The sequence below is a fragment of the Melospiza melodia genome, chromosome 3 (assembly GCF_035770615.1).
Source record: "Melospiza melodia melodia isolate bMelMel2 chromosome 3, bMelMel2.pri, whole genome shotgun sequence".
NCBI classification, from domain to species: Eukaryota; Metazoa; Chordata; class Aves; order Passeriformes; family Passerellidae; genus Melospiza; species Melospiza melodia.
In genome coordinates, this window is record NC_086196.1 from 41,825,688 (window position 1) to 41,839,377 (window position 13,690).

At 39.5% G+C, this 13,690-nt stretch overlaps 1 protein-coding gene across 11 annotated transcripts in view; it reads left to right on the plus strand.

The window, feature by feature from the left end:
- Positions 1-13,690, plus strand: part of MAP7 (microtubule associated protein 7) — a 109,707-nt gene that overhangs the window by 30,923 nt on the left and 65,094 nt on the right. Inside the window, exon 1 of one of the 11 annotated variants that reach the window (XM_063151481.1) lies at positions 2,521-2,548. The exons of the other annotated variants lie outside the window; for them this stretch is intronic. Within the exon in view, the coding sequence (XP_063007551.1) occupies positions 2,536-2,548 (13 nt within the window). The 5' untranslated portion in view covers positions 2,521-2,535. Of the gene's footprint in view, positions 1-2,520; positions 2,549-13,690 lie in introns of those variants that run through there. 11 annotated transcript variants of the gene reach the window in all.

The following is a 13,690-nucleotide window of genomic DNA, read 5'->3' on the forward strand; positions in this document are numbered from 1 at the left end:
CAAGGATGGAAATTCATCTTCCTCTCTCCTTGCAGCCCTGGCCTGTAATGAACCTTAGTGCCTAAGTTTTACTTGCATTAGTGCTGCTCAGTCTTTATGGCCTAAATGTATCTAGGGCATTCTGCAGCTACTCCAGCACACTCTGTGGCTATTTTTGGCAATGTAGCTTTTGTCTGGCAGTGCTAGAGAGGGATGGCATATGCTCGCTGCTGTGCATGTGACTTGATTTAAAGGTGAATTATGTGGTTTTGTTTATGAATATGTATTTATCAGAATTTTAAAAACCCTACTCTGTATAATGTAGAAACCCTTACAAATTTATTATGCTTGACTGCATGAGTTTTTATTCTCCTTTTTTATGTAATTGTACGCTCAGTGAACTGTGCATTAGAAAGTGAATTAGCAAGTTAATTTACCCTACATGCCAGTGATAGAATAGCTTTTACCTCCTCAGGCAATGTGATCTGAACTGTGTGTGAATGTATCAGAATACACAAACACTCCTTTTGGAACGATTGGTGGGAGAGGTGTTGTTAGTTTAACCTGTTCTCTCTCTAGGTTTTTAATTCTGGTTTGCAGTCACTGTAAGTGGAGCGTTCTTGGACATGCTCTGAGTGAACTGGGTTCTGGATTTGTTTGTGTGCTTTCCATACTTCATGTGCTGTACCTCAGGGGGACTTCTTGCAGAGCAAGTTACCTGCTCATCATCCAAACAAAAGTAATAAAATTTATGATAATAAATCTTTAGTATTCCTAATCTAAGGTAATTAATATTTACACTCTATTTTGAGTTTGCAACTCAAACTACATAATGTTTAGCAATCTACTTCCCTACTATTCCATAGAACCGTCAGGCTCAGTTTCATGGGAGCAGCTCTAGAGCCTTAGTTACAGTTCAATGACAGGGTAGCCAGTCCTCCTGCAAAATTTGGTTTCATGCTTTTTCAGTTGTAGGACTGAAGAAGAATATTTGCATCAGAGCCAATAATTGGAATAAATGAATGATAAAAGAGCAGAGAATAGCAATGTTTTCATCTAAAGATGTAGATCCAAGTTGTGAGAGGCTAAGTGCTGGCTGGTGCTCCTGGGACTTTCATTGCTGAGCGCACATGAGAAGGCTCTGACAGGCCCACATGCTTAATGCCACTCTCCCAGGCTCCCTGGTTATACCACAGCCACATGGCTGCTTTTCACATTGCAGGACAGGACTTTGACTGCTGTGTGCCTTTTTAAGCTCCTGTGCATGGGCCAGCACGCAGTGGGTGGGAGAAGCCCTTGTGCCACATGAGTGCAGGAGTTATTATGGCTTAGCAAATGGTTAGTGTAGAACCAACATGTTTATCAGCTGTTGGTACTGAAATGGGAGGTATAACGATGCCATCATTTTGTTGGTGAGACAAATCTGATTTTAATTGTTTTCTAACAAAATATATAATGAGTGAATTACAGAGGAGAATTAGTTTTGGTCATATTACATAGATGTGTGTTGTTTCTTAGTGTTAAGCTAAATATGGCATAGAGTAGGTGGCTCTAGAGCACAGGTTTTTCTTAAAATCTGGATTAAATATGCTCTTAGCTTTTTTTCTTTTTGAGAATGAGGGAAGTTGTATAGTAGTTACTATTATTTTGCTAGTAACTGTTTTGCCATATTGAGCAAAGTGTTAACATTAATGACTGCATTATGATTGTTGAAAAGGCTGGTTTGTTGTCAAGCCAGTAGAAACACATGAAGAGTTACCTGATGTCCAAGAAATGTTAAAATGCCAAAAAACATATTTAATACTAAAATCTTGGAAATGCCTAAGTAAACAATCTGCTTATGTACATATGCAAAAATTCTTTAAAATCAAGGCCCCATCTCAATTCAGTTTTTGATCTTGAAATGCTTGTTGGATTTTTTAGTATTGCTGTAACTGATTTTTGCATTAAACTGTTTGAAAAGGGAGGTGAGGATGTGTTTTAAACAGTTGAAGGGATGTTCAAGGCAAACATTGGAGGTTCCACTGTGTGACTTCTCCATTTTATTTGGGAGCAGGTTGGAACTGGCTGCCCAGGGCCTCCTTCCCAGGCAGTGTGTTTTGAAATAGGAAGTGGGGCAGTGTGGTAGACAGCTGCCAGCACCAATAACCGGTGGCTTGAGCTGCTTAACAGAGGCTAAGCCCAAATCTATTGACGCAGAGCACAGGGAAGTGCTCCGCAGACTTCTCCCCCCTCCCTGTCCTTGAATATAATCTCATGATGCTGTGGATGTGACAAACTCCATTTTGATCAGATGTTGGGCCAGAAATGGTGAGAGTGGGTCAGTTCTGACCTCGGAAGGATACCTTGATGGCATGCGCTCTCCACGCCTTCTGAACCTGCACCTTTTTCTGCCGTGACACCACCTCCTTTCTACTTCAGGTTTGCAAAATTGCCAGCCTGAATATTTTTAATGTAGGCTGGGAGATTGAAGCCATGCATACAGGGTGATATGGATCATGCTATGGATGCACAGTAGACCTCTGCAGTGCAAATGAGTGTTCAGTACTGAATATAATGGATGAAATAGGTAAGCACCTTGCTCTTCGTGTTTCCAGAAAAAGACCTTTTAAATGTCTTTCCAATTAAAATTTCAAATGGAAAACATTATTTCTAGTTGTGGAATGCATGTAGTAGTTTTCCATTGTACTTTCACTTTACAATTAACTGTAAAGAGTCTAACATGATGCAAGGGGTTGCAGAAGAGCAGTCTGCTAATACATTGATATTCTCATTTTCTTTTTTTCAAGGTAGATTATGAAAGTGACGGTTTTATCTTTCTGCAGTATCTGTTGTTAATATCTAAGTAATTTGTTACTAATTATTTTCTAAAACACCAGATTACTTACTAAGGTTGACTTACTGGTTGTAAGTAGCCATGCTCTTGATATATGGTGCAATTATCTATTTGTTCACAACATCATTCAGTCTAATTACTTTTAACTTCAAATCTGAAAAAACAGGAAGGGGCTTGTTTGTCTGTAATGAAGTCTTTTACATAAGCTAGGGCCTGCAGTTGCTGAAACAGCTGCAGTGCAACATCTCAATTCCAAAAGTACTGACAGCTTTGGTATCAGAATATTTCCTTCATCCACTCTAGGCCAGACAACTGGCAAAAGATGTTCTGTGGTATGGAAGCACTGCCAGAGTTACTCTCCAAAGGGAGAATTAGTGGTGCTTTTTATAACTTTTAATCTCTTTAGTTTTCAACTTTGTACAGGCACAGCATGAAAACAAGAGTATTATTTTGTGTTTTCCCTTCTACCTCCATTTAGGTTATTTTCTGGTGAATAAACACAGCAATAATATTTTTAAAAAACCTAAAACAAACAATAAGCCATTTTTTGATGAAGGTGCCTTTTTGCTGTCTTATTTTGTCATTCAGCATGTCTATTTGACTTTTTGGTAGTTGCCTCCTGTGTTTATTCTGTAAACTTAAGGCTATCCTTTCTGTTCACTATGAACTGTCTCTGAAGTAATCACTTAATTGCTTTTCATTTCCTTTGCTGTAAGTGCTATTTAACATACCTGGAAGTAGCCTGATATTGAATAGCAGCTTGATGCTGTCAGGCTTTCTATGTGCAACACCTTCATCTGACCCTTATTTCCCCTCATTGAATGTCAGCTCACAGTCCCTGTATGGGATGGTCCTTTTCTTCATCCTCTGTATCCCAGGTGTCAGCTGCAGCAGTATTTTCTGCCCCCCCTGCAATTGGTGTCAGGCTCCTGAGCTAACCTGGAGGGGTGGAGCTCACCACAGATGCTGTGAGCAGAGCCAGCAGCTGCTGGTGTTGCTTTGTTGTGGTGCCTGCCTTTAGCACACAGCAGTGATCAATCAGCCCTTGCCCATCGTGGCACCATTCCCCAGCACACGATGCAGTTGTGCCCACTGAACTATCAGAGGTCCTAGTAAATGTGGCCTGATTTGATGTCTGCAACTTTCATTTGCTTAAGTCATGGCTATCATATTGGGGTTATTCTGAAAGGGAGTTGAGTATGAGGTTCTTTAATCTCCAGATAAGGTTGTGAAGTTATGACAATGAATAATCTGGGGGGGGGTTGAATTTATTAGTTAAGTGGGGCAAATGAAACTTAGTGCTTCTGGAAATAGAGTTGCTAGCACTGTCTGATGGCTTATTACTGTTCATGCATGCTTAACTATTTTCCTTGATGGGTGTAAGAATTTATCCCTTTTTATTGTTCCTGATCTTAGATTGCAGGCTTTTTCTCTTGGGAGTAGAGAGTTCAAGGAAGGGAAAAATGGGGATGCTGAACTGTGGAGTAATTGTGAGGGGGAACAGCAGTAAAAGTAAGCTGAGACCATCCACCTCACTTTAATTTCAAAGCTATTTGGAACTTCAGATGTGAAGCTGTTGCTGTAATATGTTGTATCATCGCCAAAATCTTGGGAAATTGAATTCCTCTGAAAGCCTAATATTGGTTACCAAAGCTGAGGAATTCTGCAGCTGTCAGATGATGCTGGAAAGTAAAAATGGAAGTTAAATATATTAATAATTCATATAATAAAAATAATTATTGGAGGATGTGAACAGAGACAGCATTTTGTTAGAAGACCTTGATTAAATGAATTCATAGAAAACAAGGCAAACTTTTAGGTTGTTACAACTTAAGTTGATACAATTTTTTACTCAACTATTTTTAAAAATCAGAATAATGAAAGAATACTAAATTAAACAGGAAACTCCTGTATTATGAGGGGTTTTTAGTAGAAAAGAAGAATAAAGAGCTAATATGGAATTCTTTAGTACTTATAATATGAAAATAGTACAAAGTGAGGGGTTTTTCAATGTCTCTGTGCAGTGCTACGCAGTCAGAGCTGCTACAGTTCTTAAAACTCGTGTCTGGTGACCAGCATTTGTATGGGAAACAAAAGCAGAGGCCAAGGCAGTGTAAAATGATGCAAGTGGGAGGGATAGGCAACGTGGAGTAGCTTGTACATTCACAGGCACCTTTCTGTGTGCACATCCTTAGTAGTTGACTTCCCGCCCCTCTGGCCTGGTTGGAAAGCTGGTTGGAAAGTTGGCATTGAGTAGGGACAACAAATTCCTATGAAACAAAAGGTTTGTCGTGACTTTTCAAATCTAGGGTCATGTATTGAAGTGTGGCTTCACTTATGTTCTTCCTGCTTGTGGTTAGGCAGGTATGATATTACCAGGATGACAAGTGCATCACACATCTCCAATAACTGAACAACCTATTTGATCAAATAGAAATGATAATGCTTCTTTCATTTGGTGCCTTTTGATAATCTACAAAGAAGATTGCACAGGTTTCTTGGAAGAAAAAGAAACAAAAAATCCATAGATCAGAATGTGAATGGAATGTGTGCTTCTCCTGCATAGGGGGATAGGATAGAAGCAATTTTTTGTCGTGTATGCAGAACAAACGACAGCTCAGACAGAAAGCAAATCGGTTCCAGCTATCTGAATCAAAGCAAACAAAATTTCTGTGGGTTGTTTTTTTTTCCCTAGGCAGTAAAAGACTAGAAATACCCAAATTGGCCAGCAGCAAAATGTCTTGGAAAAAGACATTTATCCACCTCCCTGAAATGCATATGCTGTTTGTCCTCTGAAAGTGTGCAGTCAATGCATGAAGCAGAGTGCATGAAGAAGAGACTTTCACATTTGTTAACAAATGTTCTTTGGAAGTGTTCTCTTCCTGGTTTTGAAAACTTTAACACTAAGTTGTCAAAATAAAAATGAAGCGGTGTTTGAAGATCTTCCCTATATGAAATTATAATTATGCTATTAAATGAAAGCCTGAGGATAGCTGAGACTTAGGGACTACATCTGCTACCTTTAGTCATGAATAATAAAAATGGAGATGCTAATAAATGGCTGATGCTTGTACTACTACTTTTATAACATTAGTTTTGGGTTTTCTATGATGTCAGAGGACATAATAGACACAGCAAATTTATAGGGCCGTGTAGCTTTGACTTTCAAGCTTAAGTGATATTTTTAACACAAGGTAGCTGAAAAAGCATTTGAAATGGCTCTCTGCTATTTTTAATGTGTCTAGCACTTTAAAAAAAATCCATGTAATCCTCTTGAAACAGATGGCTACAGTGAGTTAAAATCCCATGCTAGGATTTGGGTTTTTACCTGGTACTGCAACCAATGTCATGACACAGGGATGAATCACTGAATTTGGAGGCGTAAACTGATTTCAATGATGTTAAAAAAAAAAAAAGGCTGTGGGAAACCCTGGAGTCCCTTTGGGTGCAGAGTTGGCTGTTAGATTTATTTCTTTTAGTTTGTGTTGTCTTTTCCAGACCATATTGGCATGTGGAAGGTAGTGTCAACTAACTTCACAACCTTTCCTTCTGTGAGAAAGGAAAAATAGGAAACTAAAATCTTTACCTTCAAATCCTGTAAATACTTGGGAGGCCTAACTAAAGACCAGATTTCAGCTGAAATTTCTTGGTGTAAGTATATGGGTAACCCAGGAACACTTTGGGAGAGAGGACTGAGGTGTGAAGAGGAGGATGTTGGTATTAGTCTTACCTAAAACTAAAACATGCATGTATTTTCTTTTGCTTAACAGGTCAGCTGCTTTTTTTATCTATAGAACTACAGTACTGTTCTAGAGATGAAGACAAAAGATTGGTGTTCTTGTCCAGATAACTGGAAATAATATTTCTGGTGATTAACAAAAGGAGCACATATTATTTCAGTGTGCTTGTTTTCTGTACTCTTTTCATTGTAAAAGGAGGCAAATGAATGGAAGGGTAAAATGTAGATACACATTTAAGTTTTTACAGTTGAGTCACTTAGTAGTTAAAATTTTTATCCTGGTGCATTCCAATAGTTAATTGGAGATTAATTTGGGCCAATGGATAGAGAAGTTGCAGCCTTTCCTTGAATTAAGATCTGAATCGCACTAAAATGTATTTAAACTTAATAAATGCAACCCTGTGTTCTGACTGTTCTACTATCTATTTATCAAGTGCGCACAAGACAATAAATTGTGTTCAGCAGGGGCAGGAAGAGTTCATCCCAAGTTGTGGCCTCAGCTGGGCAGTGCCCACAACTCTGAGGATGCGCGTGTGCCCTGCTTGTTCTCTGCCCTCGGGTCTCCTCGAGTGCTCGAGCATTTGTAGCTGCCTTCTCAATCAGTTCTGTTAACAGCTGCACTCAGTGGGCTGCAAGGGTGTGAGTATTAACAGACAGAGAAATATTAAGCAGTTTGATAGCAGGTAATAAAGGGCCTGAACTGTAGGGAAGTGAAGCCTGGTTTTCAGACATATAATTTTAAGGTGATGTCTTGAGATACATTCAGAACTTCCTTAAGCTCCCCTAGTTTTCAGTGTAGGTCATTCCTAGCAAGCTGAAGGATAAAATTTATATTAGAATATAGAAGATTTTTCAAGAGATGTCAGAGAGTTTCTTTACTGGAAGCTGAATGAGTCCTTCAAGCTGGTAGCTCACTGTATCTGTTTTTTCTAAGGCTCTTACTGTAAAGCCTGCTTTAGTGTTCTTAGTTTACTACTCTATACAGGCAAGTAGTGCTTGGAAAAGAGCAACTTTGGCATCTTGGTAAGACCATACACATGTGAAAATATCTTAGTATTCTGGGACTGTTTCTGCTTCCTGGTAAATTTTGGGATAACTCTGGGTGATTCTTAAGAAGGCATATAGGAGGTGAGAGCTCATGTTGTAGATGCAGTCACTCAAGCTGAGTGTCTCTGGACTTCAGTGACAGGTTGCTGTTTGGCCTGTTGGCACATGCTAGATTTAGTCTTTAAAAAGCTGGTGATGGGGCACAGTCAGATTTATTTTTTTTCCCTTACTCTACTCACTTTACTGAGAGAGCTTTTCATCTTGACATGCCCCTGTTCTCAATTTCTTAATGCTGCTTTCGCTAGACTTGCATCAAACTGCAAAGCAAGCAAAGAGTGTGTGAAGAGGGATATTGGGACAGGGAGTAGGTGGTTTGAATGTGTTACATCCATTAGGAATGTCCTGAACAAGAAGTACTGCTGCCAGATAAGTTGTTAGTTCAGAAACTAGGCTATTGTGAAATAACTTGCTACTGTTGCAGTCACAGATTATTTGTGCGCTTTTGGCTGAGGAAAATATGGTGGTTTTGTGCTAAAGCATGTTTTATGCCATGATAAATACATCCCTGCTGCTTTGATCTATACTTGTACAATGGCAGAGGGGTATGGTAGTCTTAGGAGGACAGATTTGGAGGAGGTACTCCAGTGACTTTGTTTAATTAGATCGTAGCCAAGTCCTTCCCTCAGCTATATGAAATGCAAAGGTAGCTCTTAATGATGCACACTTTAATGGCCTGAATGCATATATGGAAGCAAAGGTGATATTCCATAGGATTAGAGCAGATCTAAACATGACCTCTAAAGGAGGCTGTGACATTGGAAGCAGTCAATGAGTCCTTAGGCTCTTTCTGTACTTGCTGTAGTTTTCACAGTGGCCCAGTGAGACCTGGTGCCCCAATCCTTGCAGTCAGTGTTAGTAAGCTCTTTTTGCTTAATGAAGCTGTGTCCCTAGACTCCCAGGGGCCTGCAAACTTATGCATGATGTAGTGCCCTCTGTGCACTAGTTTGTCAGCCTGGAGTGGGTGATGTGCCTGTGATTTATGAAGCTTGTTCATCTCTCCTGGAAAAAATAATTTTACGTATTCAGTCTGGTCCTGGTGAAATATGTACATTTGCAACAATGGAAAAATAGAGATTAGATTTATAAGGGTCTTTGCTCACTGCTTCAGCCTTGAAGCTGGCTGACACGCTGTCCATGGAGCCCCTTGGGAGTTGGTGTAGTGTAGAGTGTGTATTAACATCAACATCTGCCCCTTTTTTTGTTAGACTGCTGCTTCTGTCCCCTGGGCGTGCAGAAGGATGTGTAAAGAGTGAGGGCAGGAGACTGCACTAAAAAATTTGACCCTCTCTTTTCCCCTTCTGAAGCCTGAGCTCTACTTTTCCACTTGGTTTTTCTTTATAAAAGTCTTCCTCACCACGTAGCAACGGAGTCCACAGCTCCACATGCTAATGCAGAGGAACTGGATTATTTCCTTTCCCTTCTATAACTTTCTTAATTAGCATTTTCATTGCTTAATCTACGTGGCTCAGCCTGTCTGCTTGCCTTCTCTTGTTACAGTCTCTGAAGTAAGTGATTTAAGAATTTGATAATTATATACCTTGAAAAACTCATTTGTGTAATCATCTTGCTAGATTCAAAACACCTGCTTGCTCTCTCGTTGCTTTTTCTCTGTGGAAAGACTGATATTATTGATGGCAAAATTAGGAATGGACTCAGTGCTAACTTTTGTGACTTCGAGAACTGTTGGGGATTGCTGAAACTTCTTCACAGTAAATTTTCTCTACCTCATGGTTAGAACAGGAGGACCACTCTTGAGTAGAAGAGTGAAATATTCCTTGTTTGTTGAAGTGTCTAAATTTTCTGACTTAACTCAGCATTGCCTTGCTCTGATCCTTCTGGATTTCCTCTTCAGTCCTCAATCAGTATAACATGAAAGACTTCTGAAAATCATACGCTATATGATTCCCTCCATTTCAGCACTTAAGTACAGCAATAATGTAACAAAGTCATGTCAGACAAAGTGTTAAAATCAGCTCTAAGATGCAATCTCAGATTAATGCACTTTGGGATGGTTGCTGCTGTTTGGTACATCTGTGTCCTCATACCCAGAAGAGTACTAATGATGTCTGTGGCACTTAGTAAGACAAAGTGCAGTTGTGAACACCTCTTCTACACAAACAAAGCTGTAAAAACAAGTACACTCTTGCAGATGGTTTTATGAAGAAAAAATCAACCTAAACAAAAAACTCCAACCACAGATGAGAGAGCTGCCAACTGTTATGTAAATATAGAGAAATCCTTAGAAATCTGCACTAAGATGTCTACATATTTAATACACCATTAAGCGCTTAGCCTTGGGAAGGAGGCCCACATAAGGCTTTTTCTCCATCTTCAGAGCTAGTAGTTCAGTAACTGTTTCTCAGCTGGTCTGTTTAAGCCTGAGTGCATGTAGTGAAAAGGGCCCTGTCTTGGTTTGTGTGTGGTTCATCAAACAAGGTGGCTGCTTAAAAAGGAGTGTTTAGTCTTATTCATCAAGTCACCCTCTGCTTTTACCCCAGCTGACCTTTCAGCTCTGCAGAAGGGAGCACATGCAGTAATTAATCAGCCCATGCTTATTATTTCAGGTCACTTGTGTGGTTTAGTCAAATAGAAGAAGAGGAATACAAATGCAAAATATTTTCCACCATTTGCTTTTAAGGGCAGGGTGGAGCATGACAGTGTGGGCTTTCTGGTTTGTTACAGTGAGTTTAGGTGGTGTGCTGCCTTTGGTGGTGGAGAATTAATTGTATGCAGTTGGCTGGGTGGCCACCTTTTAAACAGGAAGAGCTGCCTTAGGCTGCTTAGCTGTAGGGGAAGGGGCACTCATATCTACGTTGGAAGGATTAAGGGCTTTGTGAGGTAGAGAAGGAATATCTTGTGCACTTCTTTGTATTCAGAATGTTTTGAGGCCAGAATTGTTAATAGCTAGTGGTCTGTGGGGCATGGTAAACTTCAGACATCCCTGGGAACACAAAGTATCCATTAGAAACAATACAGGATACCTTGGAAATTTTGAATTAATAAATTTTATATTTATGAATAAACAGAAAAAACCTACACGTCACACTGTAATTTATTATTTGCCCAATGTTTCATATGCTTAGGAAACTAAGCTCTCATAAGACTTGTTCTGAGAGCTTTTCTGGGGGGAAGTGGTGACTTGTCCTATAGTAGCAATTCGCCACTGGTGAATCTGGGACATATTTAAGACTTTCTGGGTTATAGTATTGGAATTGGAGAGACATTTTCTTTACACTCAACTGGCATGGTTCTTTCTGATTTGTACTTAACTCGGAGGAATCTAGTTGTTTTCTGTTCTGTCCGTCCCTGTAACTTGCCTCACTTTCCCATTTTGCCATGCAAACCTAGAGTAAACCTTGTTCTGTAGCAATTGGGGATTGGTTTGTCAGTCCAGATATCTGATGAAGAGCCTGAATGGGCTTAAATATATGCATTATGGTCTCATGGCTTAAGGAAGTGTTGCAGATCTTCTGCATAGGAGGAGGTGCTTATAGGGTGGGAGCTTTCAGTACTGCTTCTGTGCAAAGAAGTTTTCAACATATGCAAACGTGTCATTTAGCTTCCTACTGAGGCTGTACAGCCTGACTCACAGTAGCACCACGTGATGCATGAACTGCTTGGAGTACAGTGTCCTTCTCCCAGGTTGCTTACAGTCTCTTCTTAATCATTGCAATATCTAATCCCAGATTAGATGTTGAGGAAGAACAGTTTCCAAAGCCAGTGAGTGTTCTTTAGCTCCTGACCAGATGACTCACTAGCATGTCTTTAAGAGATTTCCTTGGAACGTCCGTAGAAGATTATTGTTCTAGCGGAGATCTGAGAGCATCACAGACCAATTCATGTTATCTAAATATAACATTAATTCTTCCAAGGGGAAGATAATTTACAGCCCTATTTTAAAAGAAATTTTACAATATTATCAGAATGATCTTCCCAGATAATCATGTTCACTGCTACATGTAATTGGCATGTTATCTGAATTTTGTCCAAATAGGGAAATGACAAGTGTTCTGTCTTCTTCAATAGAACTTTTGTTCTTTTGAGGTAGAATGATAATTGTTTTGGTTTTAAAACTACACTGCTTTATTCCAGTATACATTGAGCACAGCTATGAGAGGAAGAATGAAGTGATAAGCATTCTGCAAATGAAAGCAAATTACACATTTAGCACAATCTAATTGCATAGGTCTAGTCTTCTACCAAAATAAAAATAATCTTTTCCGGGCTTACCAGAAAATAATAAAAGCTGGAACTTCTTAATTCTTATTATTTTTTCACATTATTTACCAACAGAATTCAGGAAAAAAAATTTGAACTCAAGATCAAATCTTATTCGTTTGTGAGTCTGTTTGTGTCATCAAAATAAAATCAAATGTAGACAAAATAAAACTCTATATAGGGTGCAAATTAATCGATTTTCTTGCTGCTATCTCAAATTAACTTAAATATATTTAAGTATATACATACTTATAATTCCCAGTCTATATGTAGCAATAGCAGGAGGTTTAACTTGTATAGCTAAATTTAGACTGCTCCTAATTTGCAGATGGGTAGGAGGAGATGACAGCTAGGACTACCTACTGCTAATTATGCAGGTATGAGTATCCGTTCACTGTGACACTAATTACTGTTCATTTGTGTAGTTTGAAAATGTGTGGGTTTGGCATTAGGCTTTGTTAGTGAATTTTGGAACTTTAAAAATAGAGGGTAGTTCTCTTTCTCTCTGGCTTTGCATAGTGGCACTGATGTAGTGCTGCCTTGCATCAGGTGCTGTTGTTCAAGGTGGCGTAGAAATACCAAGGAAAGATCCGTCCAAAAATCTGACAGATTTATAAAGCTGTGTGAATGTTCAAAAATTGGCATAGAACGGTGATTCTCTTGATAAATAGTTAAAAAAAGCAGTCTGTTGAAAAGCTGTGGTAGTTAGGATGCTTTGTATGCTTTACAGGCAGCCTAATTCCCATCCAAAATAGTCTGTATTGTGTAAGAACACTGAGAAGAATAATAATTTGTCTTATTATGAAGGCTGCAATCAGTTCCCAATCACTCTGTTCCTAAGACCTCTCTGAAGATCACATGTCTGTTTTTAACATTAAAAAAAATCATATTCAGCTTTATTGTGTTGTTAGATGGACGAGCTTGTATATTTGTTGCTTCATTTTGTTTCTGAATCTATTTTTCTGCTTTCTGGGCTTTAGAATAAAACTGCTCTTATTCCACTTCAAACATACTCCCAAACAAAGTTATTTAAAAGGTATGATACCATTTTTCCCACTTATCTGTTGTGATCTGTGCTGCAAGGCAGACTATGGACAGCAGAGTAAACACTCAACTGTGAGAGAATCCACCCCCAGGCTTGTTGTCAGGCCATGCATAGCATGGGACTTGTCAGCTGAAGAGCCACAAGAGGTATTCCAGGCCCTTTACTGGGTGAAAAGAGATAAAGGAGAGTGGCAGGTCACAGATCACAGAATATTCTGAGTTGGAAAGGATGCACAAGGATCATCAAGTCCAACTTTTAAGTGAGTGGCCCATATAGGGATTAAACCCCAGGTCTTGGTGTTTTTAGCCCCATGTTCTCACCAAGTGAGCTAGTCTCAGGGTGTAAAAGAGGAGGGATTGGGCTCTCTATAAAGGAATATTTGAATGATTGGAGCTTGGACTGGGGCAGGCCAGCGGAAATATTGGTGGTGCTGCCTTGAGGTAGCTGGAGAAAGCCTCAGGCTGTGGTACTCATGGGTGTCTCTTAAGCACTGTTCTGGAAGGGAAATGCAGCTGGCTGCTACAAACCAGGAGATGAGTTTAACGCATTCCAAAACAATTCTTGATGCAGATGATGAGTGAACTGACTAGGACTCATGCTCTGCTAAACCTGCTGCTCACAGACAAGACCTGGTAGGTGATGAAAAGGTTGAGGGCACCTTTAAAATGCTGGCTGGCAAACCTTAGTTTTGCAGTGTTTGTCTCTAGTTGCATCAGCTTTTGGCATTGATCTTCTATTAAAAGCAGGAGAAGTGCTTTTTGGAAGT